The sequence below is a fragment of the Peromyscus leucopus genome, chromosome 15, assembly GCF_004664715.2.
Source record: "Peromyscus leucopus breed LL Stock chromosome 15, UCI_PerLeu_2.1, whole genome shotgun sequence".
Classification (NCBI taxonomy): Eukaryota; Metazoa; Chordata; class Mammalia; order Rodentia; family Cricetidae; genus Peromyscus; species Peromyscus leucopus.
Window position 1 is genome coordinate 49,754,962 of NC_051076.1, and position 20,464 is coordinate 49,775,425.

General features: G+C 39.0%; 1 protein-coding gene across 2 annotated transcripts in view; it reads right to left on the minus strand.

Moving 5' to 3' along the window:
• Positions 1-20,464, minus strand: part of Dennd1b (DENN domain containing 1B) — a 219,589-nt gene that overhangs the window by 105,418 nt on the left and 93,707 nt on the right. For both annotated transcript variants that reach the window (XM_028889858.2, XM_028889857.2), the window contains 2 exons: positions 19,276-19,329; positions 16,227-16,337 (listed from right to left, as the gene is read on the minus strand). In XM_028889858.2, the coding sequence (XP_028745691.1) occupies positions 16,227-16,337; positions 19,276-19,329 (165 nt within the window). The remainder of the gene's footprint in view (positions 1-16,226; positions 16,338-19,275; positions 19,330-20,464) is intronic.

A 20,464-nucleotide genomic window follows, 5' to 3' on the forward strand; every position in this document is an offset into this window, starting at 1 on the left:
AAAACATCATGCCGCTAGGAGGCTTCAAATCCGTGCATTTAACAAGTACAGACCATGGATCAGAGGGGGTCACAAAGCGGGCTGCAGAGCCTGAAGATGACGCTGAGCCACACACTCCATCTAGCTCTCCAAGGGCTTTCAGACACTGTTGGGAATTATGCACTTCAAGGTTTTCTAGGCTAAGAAAATTTATGTCCCTCTGAAAGGCATAGTCATGCACTTTCTCCATGTGAGAACACGTGACTTTTTTAACATCTCATTTAAAACTTTAGAAAGGGAAGCATTCCTTTTGTATTGAGAAAAGAAATGTGAAGCAAAAGGAAAAAGCTCCTCTCAAAATGAGCAGCTGCCAGCAGGGCAAGATCTCACTGAGTTCATGCAGTGCAAAGCAGCCCCCAGATGCCCTATAGCTACCCCTACTCACAAGCTGGTCATCCCTAAACACGTTATTCAACATTCACCAACAAGCAATGGCATTCTGCGGCAGGAGATGGACTGACTTCTGAGAAGATGAGTCACAAATCCCTGCACTGTCCAGTGTTTGGCAAGTGACACCCTTGCTAATCAAGCCTACCAGAGGAGAATTAAGTCATATAACCCTTGGAAACTTTCCAGATAATCGGACAGGAAAAAGGAAAAGGAAACAATATAGGACAGTCTCTTTTTAACTATTGCCTGCCTTAAGAAACCACATGGTATCACCTGAATGAATATAGCTACTGTGGGGCTTATTCGTTCATTATACATCAAGTTCAGACTTAGTTGGTTCTCTAAGGAATTAGACTTTCCTATTGATCACAATTTTGATTGGAAATTGATCTTATATTTATGAAGAAAACTAAATAAGATCCAATGTTCACTATTCACCCAACAGTACCCAATAGCAATGAAATTTACAAGACCAAGCAATTATTATAGCATGAAGTTGAAGAAAAGACAGCAAAGTTACAAGTAAAGAAAATCAATTATTAACAAATAGCTGTAACTAAGAAACTAAACACATACAAGCAGGTTGTATGAAATCTAACACCAGTTTACCAGTCACAGTCAGAGCTCTGAGACTAACAAGCTGCATGGCCTGTGACACCTGCTCACATCACCTGGTCTCAGGTTCCTGATCTTTAACATAAGAAGTTTACAGTAGAGTGTGTGTACGTACTGTCTGTACAGGTCAAACATCCTTTATTCTTAAATGACATTAGTATTTCATATTCTTAGTAAAAGATAGTTTACTAACCAGTTAGTTCCAACCCAGATAGTTCATAGTCTATATATATAGTCTACCAACAAAAGATACCCAAAGATTAAGTCTAAATGTCTTAAAGCCTGTTAACAACTGTGAAATCAGAAAAATCATAACAATTGCTTACATCAACAACAAAAAAATTAGTACCTTTTTCATGCTATCCCATGTCCCACCAGACAACAAGGACACAATACTGAACACATGGACATCCTGTCCTCATAAACCTTACATATGTTGGCAAAGCAAGTTGGGCATCCTTTTCTAAAATATCCAAACCTCAAAGCCTTCCAAACTCTTTTATTTTTTTAAATACCAACATGACACTAAGTGGGAAAACTTCACATAGAACCTCACAAAGCAGGTTTTAGTCAAAATGCATATGCACTAAAAATACTCTTTAAAATTACCTTCAGGCTACATGCCCAAGAACTTATGAAACGAATGAATTCTGTTTGGATTCAGATCTCATAGTGAAAATATTTCACAATGTATCTGCAAATATTTCAAGATCAAAATAATCCAAAACACTTCTGGTCCCAAGTATTTCAGACAAAGGATCATCACCTGTCAGTTAGAAATGCTATGAAGAAATCTACAGCAGAGTAAGCTCAGAACAACAGAGGCTTTTTTTAGACAAAGGATTGTAGGAGAACTCTTGATGTGATTGAACTAGATCCAAATGAAGCAAGAGAACAGACTACTGCAGAACTGGGGAGAACATTCTCAGCAAATGAGACACAGTAGTCAAAAACCTTGCCATGGAAACGCACATAGTCTCTCCACAGAGCAATGGGGGGGGGGCTGTTCAGATTAGACAAAACAAGTGAAAACAGCAGGAAATGAGACAAGAGCAGGCAGGAAGTGGGATCAGCAGAAGGTACAGCAAAGACTACATTTCAGTCTATATGAGGTCTTTCCACAACATTAAAAAGAGTGGGAATCAAATAAATACAGTACCAAAAATGTTAAAAATGAGACAAGAAAAGAGTGCTAAATGTCACAACAAGTTATTTAGCAGGAACATTGTGTGAATTAAGCAAATGAAAAGGAAAAAGTATATATATTCCAGGACATTTGTTTGAGGTGTGAAATGAGATCACTTTAACAAGACAAATAAGAAGAATCACCTTAGTACTTTATGATTAATAAATCTCTAAGTTTAATGAAAAACACATCACAATGGTCTTTCTGTAAGTTACTATTACCCACGATTATCTGCCTGGCTCATGACAGGGTGAGGATTTTACACTGCTGCTCTACTAGCTAGTAGTTTCTTTAAGCCCACAGTGACGTCTTTAATATTGGAATCAAGTGGTGAGTATAAGGGAATGCTAGCAGAATGGTGCCAGTTCAGGGAGCCTACATGAAGACAGTGTTTATGCTAGCCACCTCCTGGTGCTCTACCCTGTGTGGATATGGACAAGTTTCCAATGACTCATACCTACCATTATAGGATCATAAAACATTTATTAAATACTTAGGCATAAACCTACAAAGTATGCAAAAGATCTACAGAAGGAAAACTGCAAATCAATTATGAAAACAAGCCAATAACTAAATAAACCACAGCATTAGCACATGCTTATGAATAGAAGACAGTATTTTCAAAATATGAGCTCTTCCAAAATTTATCTACAGAGTCAATGCAATCAAAATCCCAGAACATTGTTTCCTGTATATCAATAAGCTGACTAACACCTACATGAAAAAGCAAAATCCAGAATAGCAAATACATTCTTGAAGGAGAAAAATGAAGTTGGAGGACGGACACTATTTGGTTTCCTAATGTGGGTGTAAAGCTACAGTAATGTAGACATGTTAACACTAGTGAAAGCATAGACACATTTCCAGAACAGAAGAGATGTTCAAGAAAGAGACAAAGAACCAAAGACATTCAAATTGAGTAATGGAGGTATTTTCAACAAATAGTATTAGAACTAGACATTGCAACACATTAAAAAGTATAAATTGTGGCAACCCTTATATCCTTTACAAAATTTAACTCAAAATAGATCACAAACCTAAATGTAAAAGGAAACGTTATAAATATCAAAAAGATAACATAGGAGAAAAATCAATAGGCCCTTGGGCTTGACTTTTAAACATGACACCAAAGACATGACACATGTCAGAGACCCGAGAAGTTACAAACAAATGTATGTTCTCAGAGCTGAGGATATAGCTTAATGGCAGAGCACTTTACCCATATGTGCAAGGTCTTCAGATTAATCTTTAGCAGCATAAAAAACAAACATATAAACAAAAAGGCTAGAAATGTATCCTGTAAAAGATAGTATCAATGGAACGGAAGGGTTAAAACAATGGAGGGGGAGGAGGGAAAAGAGGGGGAGGAATGAGGCGCTGACTGGTAAACAGTAGTGAAAGACACACTGGAGTACAGTGGGCAGCTGTTCTGTCTGTGACCTTGAAGCACTGCCCCTAGAGATGCAGCAGGTAAGTGCTGTACCTGCCTATGACCTTGAAGTCCATGCCCCGGGACGTAGTCTCGTGGTGCCCTAAGACCTGAGATGCAGGTAGGCTCGCTCTCTTTGCTCCCGTGTGGGACTTGGATGCTGGAACAGTCTCAGGCACAGAAGAACAGTGTGGGGCCTTGCCTCACATTTTCCAGGACTCTGACAATTCCTCTGTTCTATCTTGTAAGATTTGCTTTCCTAACAAATTCCTTTGGCAAACTCCGTGGATTTCTTGCTATACCTGAGAAAGGGCTGTTGTCACACTTAGACAAAGAGCTCTAGACCTCAGCAATAAGAAAACCTAATTTTTTTATTATTCTTTTTAAATGTTTTTTTATTCATTTTACATTCCAACCACAGATCCCCTTTCTCATCCTTCCTCCCAATCCCTAATTAAACATAGGCTTAAGACCTTCACACACTTCATCAAATAATATACACAGATGGCAAATGAGCACGCGGTCACACATCAGCAGGGAAATACAGTGCATCACTATCTCTACTGATGGCCAAAGACCACAGCACTGGGGATGCCGTAACAGCAGCTTTCAGTCATTTCCGGTGTGAATGCAAATGGAATGGCCACTCCAGAAGACAGTTTGGTGGGTTTGTTTCCATTTCTAAAATCTTTAAATTAAAAAACTACTTTACATTTTGTCCTCCATTCTCCTGGGATGGCATGACAGTCCATTAGAGGTAATATAAGAAAATGTTTTAGAAGAGATAATTTATAAACAAGAGACATTCATTATCAGAGGTCTGGAGGCTGAAAAGTCAAGATCCAGGAGCTGGTAGATTCACTGTCTGGTGCGAACTGGGTCTCTGCTCCACAAAGGGCACCTCTGTTGCAACTATACATAAAGAAGTGGGCACCTCTTATAGGGACACTAACCCCACTCATGAGGGTTCTCATCTCATGATTGAATCAGTTTCTAAAAGTAATACTGTCCCACTGATCAGATCTATGGATGGAATTGGGGGGTCCTATTCAGAACACATAGGACAAACTCTGATACCTCACTCCTGAACATCCATTCTACCCTCTTTCCATCACACACAAGCTCCTGGAAAGTTCTAATCGTGTTATCCTTGGCCACTGTGTTAACTTCTCATACATAGCCAAATGACTCTAAATTTTTGTTTTCAACATTTAGATGTTTTTTGTCTATCACGAACCGGAAGTGACACTCGTCATCTAGAACACACCGCAGCAAACATGTACATTACTGGAACCGGAGCTATAGTAATAAATGAAACATGAGTCTCTGCCTTCAAGGTGCTAGTCTTTTCTCTTTTTTGTACAATCCATGCTTACTGTCCCATTCATCTCTGTCCAACTCTTGGATTTCTCTAACTGCTACACTACCTATAAATGTCAGTACCCTTAAACACGTTTCCTCCCATACATGATCCTTCTTCAATATGAAATCTGCTGCTTTCTGGTTCCCACTTCAAAGCCTGTTCAATAGCAATTTGGGTTTTGTTAGAGAAGGTCCACTTCCTTTTCTAACACTACAAAGTCCCTTAAATCTTCCCGTCTGCCTTCTTGCCTCACAAGCATCGATACTGCAATTAAAGGACCATGAAACACCCATATGGATAAGACAATTATTTAATTTGTTTTTATTTATAAAATAAACAACTGAATGAAAGAATAACTGTGACAACTAGAAAGACCCTATAGATTCTTTATTCAGATTAATTTTTCTTTATTTTACTTTAGCAAACATGATTTTATTCTATAACTTGTTTCCCCTCAATAGCTTTCTCCTCTCTACATATACAGACATATATATATACATACATATACAAGAACATACATCACAGAGCTACATATTAATCACATAACATAGCCTAGACATTCTATAAATTCCTTTCAAGAATTCGACTTCTATAGGCTAAACTACCAGAACCATCTTTGCATTCCACAAGAATCCAGCACGTGTTCTTCTTTGCGGCAGTGACTGCAAACTCCAGGCTTCAGAATTCCATTGACCACCAGTGCAACAGGAATTAGACTTAACTGGCCAGTGAGTAGATTTGTCACACTGACCTACTTAGGAAAAGCCTTTTTGTTTCTTTCTGGGAGGAAAGGTTATATAACCTGAAATTTTTCTGTTTAAAAATATATCAAATCCCTACAGAATAAGGAGGCAGAAAGAATGTAAAAGCCAGAGGGGCTGGAGGACACCAAGGAAACAAAGCTTTCTAAACCAATATGAGCAAAGCTCACATGAGCTCACAGAGACTAAAGCAGCAAACACAGGGCCTGCACAGGTCTGCACCAGGTCCTCTGAGCCCACACTATGGCTTCCAGTATAGTGTTTTCATTATAGTCCTGAGTGTGTGAATGAGTGGGTCCCGACTCTTGTGCCTTCTCTTGGGCTCTTTTCCTTCTGTTGGCCTGTCTTGTCCAACTTTCACGTAATAGTTTTTGTTTTATATTATATTTCATTTTGTTATATTTAAAATATATATTAAATCATTCATTCCATTATAGTATTAATATGCAAATTGTATTTCTATACATCAAGTATGATTTAAATGAAGAATTGAGATCACTGAAGTGAACTTTCAGTGTGCCATTCTCCCTCCTCTATTTTCCATAATTAGAGGATGTGTGTGAGGTATGCATGTGTGCACAAGAATGTGCTGTGCATGAGCACATACAGGCTAAAGGTGGCCATCAGTTTTCTATTGCTTTGTATCCTAACAAAAAAGAAACAAAACCAAACAAACATAGAAAGAACAGGTTCTCTCCTGTTTTTAGCTCACCATTTCAGGTGGCATGGCTAGCCTGTAAGTCACTCAGATCGGCCAGTCTCCTCCTCCCATTCAGTGATGGGGAGACAGGTATGTGCCACCACAGCCCCGTTTTTACACAAGCACTGGGAATCCGAAGTCAAACATTCCTGACTGTGCAACTGGCACTCCTGGCCACTGAGCCATCTCCCCGGCTCTGAGGAGGGCTCTGACGAAAACGACAGGCTTTGTTCCATTGACACCGTTACAGACCCACAGACTGTTCATTTTTTTTTGTTTTTTTTGTTTTTGTTTTTGTTTTTCGAGACAGGGTTTCTCTGTGTAGCTTTGCGCCTTTCCTGGAACTCGCTTTGGAGACCAGGCTGGCCTTGAAGTCACAGAGATCCGCCTGCCTCTGCCTCCCGAGTGCTGGGATTAAAGGCGTGCGCCACCATCGCCCGGCTCAGACTGTTCATTTTTAACAGCTTCATACACAGTAATGGACGGATAATAATTTTAACCTTGTCGTCAAGATGGCTCAGCAGGTGCTAGCTACCAAGCCGAAAAACCTGACTGGATCCACAGAGTCCACATCAAAGAAGGCAAGGAATGACTCCCCCAAATTTCCTCTAACACAGGCTATGACACAGTTTGTGGAGGTGTGGAGATACAGGCACATACCAAGTAAATAGATAATGGCAAAAAAAAAAAAAGTAATTTGATCAACTTATAAATAAATCAATACTCTTATACCCTATCTCTAGAAAAATCTGCCAAATGCCAAGTATTTCCTTCAAAGTAAAGCTTTCTTTTGGGGTGTTAACTATTTCAAATTTCCTCCCACTTTATGGGTGTCCTGTTGACTAAAACCAACTTAGAAAGTAAAAGATTTATTTGACCTTATACTTGCAAGTCACAGTCCAGTACTGAGAAAAGTCAGACCAGGAACTAATGCAGAGACCATGGAGGAACACCACTTACTGGCTTGCTTAACTAGCTTTCTTATACAACCCAGGTCCCCCAACCTAGGGATGCCACTTCCTCAGTAGACTGAGCACTCCTACATCAATTAACAACATGCCAACAAGCCAATTGCCTCTGGTGGAGGCAATGCCTAATTGAGACTCCATCAGGAAAATTGAAGCTAACGAGAAGAATAAGGGACTGTTTTTGCATTGGCAGATGAAATGGCTCTAGGCCTTTAAAAGACCCAAATGCCCCTAAAATCTAAAGGCTTAAGAAGGGTTGATCACTGGCTGTTGTGATTGGCCAGTGACAAAAAGAAAAGGAAGCACAGAGGACTAGAAGAGGAGCCATGTCACATAAATACAGCAGATGACAGAGTCAACGGCATCTCTCTGGTAATTCTTGATACTTGTCTCATAAGGAAACTGAATGGAAAACTTCGGGTAAAAAAAAAAAAAAAATCCACATAACAAACATGGAGATCCTTAAGGAACAGAAGTTTGTATCATTCTACCAATAAAAAAACTCAACCATCTGAGGTTCTAGCTGAGTACGAAAATGAATATGGGATGAACAACAGGAAGCCACATGTATCAATTACAGCTTCAGGACCAGTTACCGGAATAAGCACAGCAATTTCATTTATGGAACAGATGGAAATGGACAGTGAATACAAAACAGTTTTTATTGGTGGAGAATTCTACACTTTCTACTTAATACTATACAAAGGCCAAAAGAATCCCAAACTAGGCCAGCTCATATACTGAACAAGAATCAATATTGTGTTGCAATATATATTAAAAGAACTCAAAGGGTTCATGATTTACTGATACTTTTTCCTCGAGTCATTAACATTTAGGTCAACTTCTTTAAAAATTAAAATCCTGTAGCAGGAAACAGATACACAGAAACCATTTGTTTAAAAAGACAAAAATCTACATGGAAATCAGCCTCTCACTCATCAAACACAATTTTTAAGTTAAAAAATTGTGGCCTAATAGAAAGCTCAAGCATTTCATTGATTATCTCAACATCAGACATGTGGTAAATGTCACAGGAGTCTGGCAATAAAACGTGATGGGAGAGCTGCAAAAACAAACCGGATTTTTACGATTCAGTCTTGCAGATGGAAACACAGAAAACACACCTGGGGAAGAAGGGAAAGGGATCATTTCATGCATTCACCCAAATTGCCTTGCTGTGTATCATGACTGCCAAAGAGCCAGTCTCAGAAGAGTGATCACATCTGACAAGAAGCCTGCCTCATAGGTCCACAGGAAGCTTGGAATAGATCTGCCACAAGATCCAGCTATATCCCTCGAGGGAATATACCCAAAGGACACTTCATCCTACTACAGGGACAACAACTCAACCATGTTCATGGCTGCTCTGTTCACAGTAGAACGAAGTTGGAAACAACACAGATGTTCATCAACTGATGAACAGATAAAGAAAATGTAGTACACAAAGGAGTACTGTTCAGCTGTTAAAAAGTAAAATCATGAAATTCTCAGGTAAATGGATGGAGCTAGAAAAACAATCATTCTGAGTGAGGTAACCCAGGCCCAGAAAGACAAATATGGTATGTATTCGCTTGTATGTTAGCTGCTATGTCTTTGGTAAGCAAGCTACAGTCCATAGAACCACAGATATTAGGTATAAAGTAAGGAACAGAAAAGGAAAACAAAACAGATAGTTATAGTTATAGTTATAGTTATAGTTATAGTTATAGTTAGTTATAGATGGATGGGGGACTGGAATGAGAGGATACAGTGGGGAGGAGGAGGAACAGGGGAGGAGGAAGGAAGACAGGGAGAGACAGCTAAAATTAAGGGCCATTTGAGGGATAGTGTGAAATCTAATACAGTAGCAGCTTCATAAATACATAAATATATAAAGGCTATCTGTTAACTGTTTTTTTATTATTCACAGTGGCTGCCCCTTAATCAACCCTTCATCAACCACTGTCCTAACCAGAGACTGCAGCTCTGCTGCTACCAGCAGCAGTCTGGCCACAAGGGCCGCAGCCTGTGGGGATTCTGTTCCCTCAGGCACCGACTCTTTCAAAGCTACTAAGAGGAACTTTATTTATCTAGATCTCTGTTCCTCTGAAGAACTCACAATTCAAAGGTTGAGGTGGAATTCTGCTCACTCGGAAAGGCTGAAGAGCAAATAGCTAACTATCTCCCTTTCCTGGCGTCTTTCAGAAAACCCATCATCCTTCCCTCAGCCCCCACTTAAACCAACCCTCGCTACACGAGGTTCCTCCCTACCACTTCCTGTCAGCTACTTGCTGACTCAGCCTCCTGCTCACAGATTAATTTCATTTAATCAAACACATCCTCGAATTGCTAACAAAAGCAGTAGGAAAAAATGCAACACACCTTAAAATAATATTCCACAACAGCTATCTAAATGAAATAGCCAAATAATAGGGGAGACAGAGTCCCAAGTGGATCTCTCTTGTCACCAGATGAAGCTTCCAGTACCAGGACTGAGTTACATGTAATTGAACTGGGTCCCTTGGGAATCCCCAAATAACCCAGGCTGTTGCTAAAGCTATGGGTTGCTCTCTACTAACTGATGGCATGGGCTCATTGCTGAAGACAACACCTACACAAGTCACTGAACATGGAGAATTCAAGCTGGTGCCTACACAGAGCCTTCACCCCTATGGACTAGTTTTTATGGTACTGGGAAGTACTCTGCACAATACTAAAGGAGAAAGGTAGGTACCAACGTAGCTACAAACTCTTTGATCCACAAGAGCAATCTGACTGCAAGATACACTGGTGCAATAGTGGCAGAAACTTGTGGGAGTCACCAACCCCTGTGTGATTTGACTGAAGACCACTCCATGAGATGGAGCCCATCCATAGAGTGCTCAAATGGCCAAGCACCTGAGACTAGATACCCCAGAGACCCAGGAGAAAAGCAAATACTACTGTTCTACCATAGGAATGTAACAATAAAATGACTCCTAATGGCATTCTTCTAAACTCAGATCAGTGCCTTGCTCAGCAATCATTAAAGAAGCTTCCTCTTAAAGTACATGGGAACAAATACAGAGACCCACAACCAAATAATGTGCAGAGAAAGAAAGACTTTAAAACACTGTATTCTAATTGGGATTTCTCAAATCCCTCACCTCAGGGCTCAGGGAACCCTGCAGAAGAGGAGACAGAGTTTAAGAGCCAGAGGGGATAGAGGACACCAAGGAAACAGGGCCTTCTAAACACAGCAGGACTGACACACACACGAACTCACAGACTGTGGCATCATGCACAGGCCTGCACAGGTCTGATCCCAGTGCTGAGAAGATTAGTGGAAACACGCCCCAAACCTAATCCAGAAGCTATCTCCAATTGATAACTGCTTGAAAATGGAAAAAGTGATTTTATCCAATAGATTCTCACTGAAATACATACTACTCTTAAGGGAAGTACCAATGCCCAGCAGTAGATGGCCAACACAAAAAACTCAATGGCATCTTTGGAAGTTTTTGTCTCATAATGTTCTGTCAGAAGTGTGTGTGTGTGTGTGTGTGTGTGTGTGTGTGTGTGTGTGTGTGTGTCTTACAGTTCCTCTGAGTATTTATTATGGCTTCCTGTTTGTTTCTTTGTTTATGGGATTCCTGTGTGGACAAACCTGTGCTTCTTGTGCTTTTTCTTTGGCTCGTTGTTTTCTTCTGTTTATTTGTTTTGTCCTATTCTTGTTTGTTTGTTTTTGTTTTATCTTATTTTGTTATTATTCCTCAGATGTTTGTTTTCTAAGGAGAAAAAGAAAAAGTATAGATTCTGATGGGGGTAGGATGAGGAAGATCTTAGAGGATTTGGGGGGGGAAACAATAATTAGAATACATTGTATGAAAAAAGTCTAGTTTCAGTAAAATAAAAGTAGAGGAAATAAAGTCTGACTCAAGGGTTTTGCTCTCTAGAAACTGGGTAGGATAGGGTAGATAGCATTCAATGCCAACTAAGAGCATGGGAAATAGGCAATGGATATGTTGTTTTTTAACCTAAAATATTGAGTAATTAATTATATACAGGCTTAATCTCGAGATTAATGATATGAGTAGTCTAAGCAGAAGATGAATGTGAGTACTCACACCACCATGAAAACTAGGAGAGAGGAAACAAACTGAGACATTCAGAGGAGTCTGACTGAGCTTGAGAAGAGGATGGAGTTCAGTACTGTGGATGATGCTGTGGTAGGAAAAAACAAAGATCTATTTGGTTTTGTAAGACAGCCATGGCAGATGGGTAGAACTGCATGAAGACTGACAATACACAGTTTGAGAGTGAGACAGAACGACTGAACTACACACTAGTTTCATGAGGTTGGAAAGTTTGCCCATGTTTCAAAAACCCTCTTTTTCATCTGCCCACTTAGATACCAACAGCACTTATCCCATAGTAAATGACGATTAAATCATCCCAAATTATTTGCTCATAAAGGAGACTAACTCACAATATGCACTGTCATAGAGATGATACTGATAACATAATATGCAAATTGAGATGTTAGCATTCACTATATACTATTAAAAGGAATGTTTGTGGGTAGTGATAGTCTCCTTAACTAAGATAGTGGGCAGCTAAAATGGAGAGCATGAATCAGAGAAAAAGGAATTACAGACTCAGACTCTATAGAAGATGCATGAGTGGGTGAGGCCATTTACCAAATCAGCCCTAAATAGTGGGAAGTGATTATGGAAAAAGCTGATGAGTTCTCTTTGACAATGCTGAGTGTAGTATCTACAGTGAGTTGCATGGGAGTTTATAACCTGAGGGCACACATCAAAAGAGAAATGCTGCCAAACCTGAAAACGAATGTGTGTGAGTGTGAGTGTGTGTGTGTGTGTGTGTGTGTGTGTGTGCATTATAAAAGCATAAAAGTACAGAAAATACAAAAAGCAAGTTGTCTTGAGCAGCAGTTTAACCAAAGGGGATATACACAGTGTCACACTGTGTGTGTGTGTGTGTGTGTGTGTGTGTGTGTGTGTGTGTGTCTTTCCTTTCACTTGATATTTATAATCAATAGCACAAAATTAAGCCATTGTTCTATATAGAAAACAATTCAGTTAACAGAAATAATCCAGGATCAATTTTTGGTGACCAGCATTGTAGGAGTGAAGCTGAGAGAACCTGCTCGGCAACTAAATGCAACGCTCACCCAGCTCCATGGCTGTCACACTACCCTTCTGCTGCGTGAAGTCAAGGCCAAGTTATGCTTTCAAAAAACAAATCGGCTAAACTCTTGGGCAGAAAAACGTGCATACATCCCTGGAAAATGGGGTAACTCTGAGAAAGGGAAAATAGAAGTACTGGTATTTTTCTTTAAAGGCCTCCACCTCCTCTTAACCTGCACAACATGCCTTCCTGCAAAGCGTTTCACAAGGACCTCAACACAGCCATTTCCACACTTAGTCACATTCACAAAAGGATGATTGGAAATACACTGTTAACGTACGGCAGTGTACACCTGTCAAATAATACACTGGTAAGCAGAGTCATTATCCACAGTTTCAGGGAACTTACTAGAGTCTATAGATTGTGGATATTGCAAAATTTAAAAATTGTTCCTAGAAGACCTCTTAGAAAAGTCCAGATAAAACATTTTAACTGCATTTCTCTGCTGCTGTGTTAAAAACACAAGGCAAACCCACTTCAACAACGTCAATCAGGAAGCAAACCTGGGTACACTTTGTTCTCCCATCAACTGTTCAATCTTAATCTCCTAAAGAGTCTCTGTGCTTTAAGTTTCAGCTAAATGAAGATATACATGGCTCCACTAAGAGACAAAAATGAATATATACAATGCAGCTAAGGATGTTAAAATGCTCTAGACTCCCCTTAGTCAAAGCCTATAAAAACTACTGTTTAATAGCTGATTTGCTGGGGATCACAAGATGTTTTTCTGCATATGCCCTTTGATGGAATTAATGAGAAGGTGAGAGAAAAGCATATGCTTAAACGCCTGGGGGAAGCTATAACAAAGAAGAACATACAATTGATTAGCACAATTCCAGCACTCACAGCATACCACTTGCTCTAAATATTCCAGAAATAATATGCATATATAATCAATTCTCTGTAAATGATGTGCAGACATCATTAAGAGGATGATACTTACCAACTGTACGTTGGTCAAAACAGTGCTAACATTTAGACATCTGCTTTAAAGAGATACATCCCTTTTACCTGCTTCTACAAACCATAAATGCACACCCTAGTTAACATATTACTGACAGGATGATGAGAAAGCTCCTGTCAGACGCTGGCCAGCTGGGTGTTTGAGACAAAATGCACAGCCCCAGCTGACTAGTTAGAGGCAGTCTAGTGAGGTACAATTACAGAAGCATATGACAAGGCTTCATGCCTGACTGATTTGAGAACCCATGACACGGCTTTAAACAGCGGTCCTCCCTACCTACGGTCACAAAACAGCAATAAGTCAACTAATACAACTGTGTAGTATCATGATTTATTCCTCTGCTTTGAATAGAGGAGGCCAGGATATGATGCTGTGCTAGTCTACTAGGATTCACTCGGGCTTAAAACATTAGGCCTGCCTACAGCATGCATAAAATCAACTAGCTTGTTTGAGACTGGCAGAAGTCATTCTGTGTCCTTGACAATGTATGCATCAAATAATACAGGCAAAACCAATGATGTCCTAGCACATTAAACTTAAAAATGTAAAAATATAATAAAACTAACATTACACCATGCTTCCACAAATGAAAAAGGAGCCAAAGACGGAGAAGGACATCCAGGGGCCAGCCACCCAACGACACAGCTAGCCACAGAGTGAGAATAAGATTTACAGAAGAGAAAGGGAAAAGCCCAGAGGCAAATGACAGATGGGTTAATTTTAAGTTAAGTAAAGCTGGCTAGAAACTAAGCCAAGCTAAGGCCAGGCATTCATAAGGAACAATAAGGCTCAGGGAGTGATTTATCTGAGAGCTGGGTGGTGGGCCCCCAAAAAAGGGCCAAAAAACAAACATTAGTACACATTCCATATGACATAATATGCTTATTTGTTCCGCTGTTTATATATTTCATGCCAGTTAAATACGAGCATACAAACTGGCCTTGGTTGTCTTACGGATGAACTTACAGTACCTATGAAAATGCCAGGCACAAAAATATTTTATGCATGAATTATTTCCTAAATCTATAAGAGAGCTCATACAAAAATTTTTGTCATCGTGAGAATAATTCTCATCAAAAATATTTTTAAAATCTTGAAAATAAGGAGAGGAGCAGAAAAGGGAAGATAAAGGATGGTTGGTTGCACATCAAATGGCAAGCCCTGAATGGAAGAGTAAACATTAAAACACCAAATCACTCATGTGGAGTCCTCAACCGCTCTTTCAAACCAGGAGAGAAAACAATTACTAAGATCACTCACTAGTACTCGTTCTCTGATGTCTCTCCTCTTATCGACATACAATTTCCTCAAACATCTCATCATTTTCAAGATAAACATTTTCAATTTGGAAAATAATGAATATAAGAATATTATATACTCGATACCTCAAATTTATATGCAATCAAATCTAGGGTGACAGGTGTGGCCCCCAAAAAGAATCAGGACCTGTTCTGGCTCATACTATGGATCTCCAATAGTTTTTTGGTGTTGGAATGGTGATTTAACTTCTCTGAAAATGCCTTGTTTTTTATTGTTTTGCTTTATTTTTTAATTTTTATGTGTATGGAGTTTACATGCACATCTGTGTGTGTACCACATATATGCCTTGTGCCCATGGAGGTCAAAAGACCTCTGGAACTGATGTTACAAACCACTACAAATCCCAACCCTCTGCAAGTGCAGGAAGTGCTCTTAGCCACTGAGCCATCTCTCTAGCCTGAGAAAATGCCTTCCTTATGACTAAACACTAACGTGATAACCTGGAGAAATGTCAGACCTCTATCTAGTCTAAAATGCTACAATATTTTTAAAGAAGCATTTTATTTCTATTGTATGTGAATAAAATATTAAAAATAGATTTTTGTTTTGCATTAAGTAAATTTATGAAGAAACAATTTAAGATGGTTTTAATATACCACATATTACTCAAATCACTTAACTTATTCTATGCATTTTGAATCTGAAAATACTAAATTTTATATTTAATGAAGAAAATATGAATTCTAACAAAATACTTCTGAATATTCTTCTGTTACCTAAGAAAAATCCTTCTATTCTTGCCTTTCCCATAGTAATGAAGAGCCTCCAGACGAACATCGAAGTGAGTGCCATAAAACCTGTGATTTATAAAAATGCTACTTTGACTTTTGAGTTATTATCAGCCTGAAGAGCTCCTCCAAACCAGAACTATTATAGAATCTACTCCTGAGCCCACACGGCAACAAAGATGAATCTGCTATTCCCAGGTTAGGAGAGCAGCTATTATCATGGCCCCGCAGTTTCTTTCAAGTAGCTCCAATGGAAAAAGCCACAAGTGAATAATAAAGATCTCATAATGGCTCTTAAGAGTTCTCTATGTGATGAAGGCACTAAAATGAACTCCAGAGAGTTTAAAAGCAGGGGGAAAAAAAACACCTCATCTCCTGATAAGGGAAAATAATTAACCTGACTTAATGCATCTGGGAAGGCTTCTATAAATCAGACTTTTATACTCCAAGAGCCAGATTCAAACCATATATTAAAAATATGTAGATATTGTCTTTTAAGTACATGTAGTGCAGCTCTAAATCTGCAGACGTTTTTAGGTCTTTTTGTGAAGCACTCAATATGTGTTAGTCAAAGGAGAAGTGTGAAGGACTTACAGTGCTTAATTTGCTCGAGGTAATAATGATGCGCCTCTCATGCAACATGCTGGCATACAGTCGCAGCATGTTGTTCACATCCACAGCAACGAAGTACTCTGTCAGGTTTCTCTGGACAAGGGAAAAGAATTGTTTGAGCTGCAGTTCACAGAACTATAAGGGAAAACATTTCATACATTTACCAGTCTTAAAGTTCAAAAGAAGATATTAATAGAAGGGCATTCATTAATAATAATTAAATGTAATATTCTTCTGCTGCCACATGACATTGCTACATCCTACCATCATCCAAAACCTCGTCTATTCTATACAAGCATTTCTCAGAGGATGACCACAGGATGGATCTCACTCCAGTCTTCCTCCCCACACCACCATTTTTCCAGCTCCAGTGGAAGCCTACTGACGTATTATCTTTAGAGCACGTTTCCAGGGACCCCAGTGTTAACCAAACACTCCTGGTGATTCACATGTACACTCATGCCTGTGAAACTGCTACTCTGGAAAGCCACATTTGAATTACTTCATGTTTACTATTCCCTCTCTGGTACCCAAGGCACCCAAGAGAGAAGGGGATTTATAAACCATCCTGTGCTTCCTTATTAAAGAAAATCTCTAGGTTTTACCCCTCATCAGGCTTGCTTTTTGTTATTATAGTCAAACGTAACTGTGATGTTCTAAACTGATGCCTCAAAGTAATACACAGTAGACGGACTCCACTACAAAACAAAATGGGGAGGAGCTACACAACAGTGCTGCTTAGGGCCTGGCCTCAGGAACTGCTTCCAACTTGCTGTTAAAAAAATAAATAAAAGCTTTTTAGAAAGTAAACATTCTAATGCACAGAAAGTATAGAGTACAGCAGATAAAGACCTGAAAGGCTGAAACTTGGGGGTGGGGGGCAAGAACATAAGAAAGCTACCTGTTTCTCCAACTGGTAGAAGGCAGGGATCTTACAAGACAAACTGTCAATCATAACATCTCAAATACATAATATCTGAAGTCTCTGCGTGGTGTTCAACCTGTTGGGGAGAGGCTCACTTCCTATTGTCTGTGAAGCGTCCTTCATCTCCCAACTCAACTCGATGACAATATTTCCTTTATAACGTGCAGCAGAGCTACTTGTGTTATCCCAAAGCCATCCCTAAGTGGAGACCTGCCCTCCAACATACAGCCCTGCTGGGTGTTTCTGTGCTGTTTCTCTCAACAGGACAATGGGAAGGCATGTCAATGATAACATAAAAGTTTATTTTTTTATGTTCTCAGTAACTGGTTTCTAATGGAATGTTTGTTTCTTTAAATATTTGAAAATGATAGTCTCTAAAGATGAAACTAGAGCTCTCAAGATAGCTTAGCAGGGAAAGGCACTTACTTACGTGATAACCTAATTCAATCACTTGGACCCAGACAGTGAGGGCTAAATCTCATAAACCGTCATCTAACCTGCACAAATTCATTCACTCATATTCTCTCTCCAACCCCCCGTCTCACCCTCTGTCTGTCTGTCTGTCTTCTCCCTCACTCTGTCTCCTCTCCCCCACTTCTAGATATGTAAAAAGTAAAAACTAAAATGGAAACTATTAGCTATTTGCTAGTGAATGTAACTAAATGCACGTTAACTAAAGGGCAAGAAGAAGAGAGTAACTCTCCAAGACTTCCCAGTGACAAGGTCACAGACATCTGAGTCAGAAAACAGTCAGCAGCCATGAGCCTATGTCCATCAGGTACAAAAGTCAAGGATTCATTATGAGACCTGAGAGCTGGATAGTCTATCCTGAACCACGCTGTAAGATCAAGTTTATGCCAAGTCTTTTGATAGAACTTATCTGAGAGAAACCCTTTCAATGGAATTCACAGGACTGATCTTGTACAAAGTTTTAATTTGACAGTCTTGATTTGATATTAGAAAATTTACAATTGGGGGGCTGGGGAAATGGCTGAGCTGGTAAAACCACACAAACATGAAGACCTGAGCTGAGATCCTCAGCATCCAAGTGAAAATCTGGATGTGGCCGCATACTCCTGTAATCCTGGCACTTGAGAGGTGAGGCATGTAGATTTCAAGAAAGATTGGTAAGCTCAAGCTCCAGCCTTTCTCACAAAACAAGGCTGAGAATAATAGAGGAGGACGCCTACTGCTGACCTCCAGTCTCCTCATGCACTCATGTACATGCATACACATGTATACATACACATGGCCACCCACACACATGAAAGCACAAGCAGAATTTACGTTTGCATAATTGCCCTTCACTCACTATTCCTATGTTTGAGAAAGTAAATGTTATAACGGTTTGAAAACTATATGGAAAAATAGTATACATCAGAAATGCATACAAGAACACCTGAAGGAAACCTTTCTAGTGATTTTCCTTTGATTTGATGGTTTATAACTGATTTATTTTATGTTCTAAGAAAAACTGAAGGGGGTATTTTCCTTTTCCCACAGTTACCAAATGGCATGGAAGTATATCCACCATTTCTACTTATCTATGTGTAAGCTCCTACAGAAAGTATTAACTTGCATAACTCTTGAGAAACACAAAGTATTTCTAGCATAGGTGCAATTACCAATGTAACAAACATTATTACTTTTTACACTACCTTCAAGTCTAATCAAATGCCTACTACATTACATTAAAACCATGAACTCAACAACCAGGACACGGATGACTTAAACAATGTTACAGAGTACAAGTCTAAAATTCAATGGTCCATTTACTAAAATAACTTTATAGAAAATTTTTCCTGTTATCACTATCCCCCAATGGTAGAAGCCACGCCTCTACATTTCCTCACATTTCAGACAGCCAAGCTCCAGAGCTAACCGAGTGTGTGAGGCCCTAACTGACCATCCGAGTGACAGGCATTCTCTCCTCCCTTCCTCATTAGCACAGGCATTAAGAAAGGAATAATGGGATAGACACATAGAGAGCAAAAGGAGAAGATGCTCTGGTTCCTTATTCTTTCATAATTTCTCTACAGAGAAACAGTGAGGACAAAATCACATTTGTCAGATGAAGAAGTCATAGAAGTATTCACAGACACTTACACTCTCTGGTATCGTTGGGAGTCCAGTGATGTCAGGGGCGATGAAACAGGAGTGCTGGTCAGCAGGAATAAAGCACACAAGGACAGGAGAATTAAAATTTCATATTCCATATAATTACAGTAAAAATCAGAAAAAATACTGACGGTTCAATGTCACAGACTAACAATCTCAACTTGAATGTAAGAGAATTTCACATAAAATGGCAAATTTATATAACTAACTTTAACTGTCTCATACCAGAAGCAATGGTCAAAAATAAGAGATTTTGAAATTGGACAGGAGCAGATTAAGATTCTGCGTAAGTATTAAGACCAAAAAAAAAAAAAAGAATATATTACCAAAAGGTTATGTATATTTAAATATACCTATGAACATGCATTCCCAAAATATATTTAAGTAGATTGAAATCAGAGAGCATGATAATTAAAGTGTTTGTAAAAAATCTCTTGAGTCCTGGGTTTCTATGATAAACTATAATAAATGTTTTGTAGCAAGTGTATTTGGAAAACAACAATAAAAGATAATCTTTAAAAGATTAAAACTTAAAAATGTATTTGCTGCCAGGCAATGGTGGGACATGCCTTTAATCCCAGCACTCTGGAAGCAGAGGCAGGCTGACCTGTGTGAGATTGAGACCATTCTGGTCTACAAAGCAAGTTTCAAGACAGCCAGGGCAACACAGAGAAATCCTGTCTCAGAAAAAAAAATGTATTTGCTATCCAAAACTATAACTTTATTCAAACACCAATAGATAAATATAAACTTCCAAAATAAATAATGCAATGCCATCAGATATCTACATGAAAAGAATGCTGAGTCTCTACCTCACAGTGTCCAAAAAATGCACCCCCGTTTTATTCACCCAAATCAAAGTGCAATCATCAAACTGTTCGATTTTTCTGTTCATATTATGCTCCTAAATCATTTTAGTATCTTAATTATATAGGAATATATTTAATATTGTTTTATATGTAAAGATTGGAACAGAAACTTTCAGCAGTATTTAAACAGGGCTGAACAAGTAAGAGGCTGTTTCACACAGTCATAATGTATAATTTTCCAGGGGGGAAGAACAGTATAAGTCACAAGATGATCTTGTGACCAAAAAAGAAAAGGTGACAGGAATCTCAAGAAAGCACTGAATGTATTTCAGCACACTACTGAAAAGAGAAAGTGCAAGTTTACATCC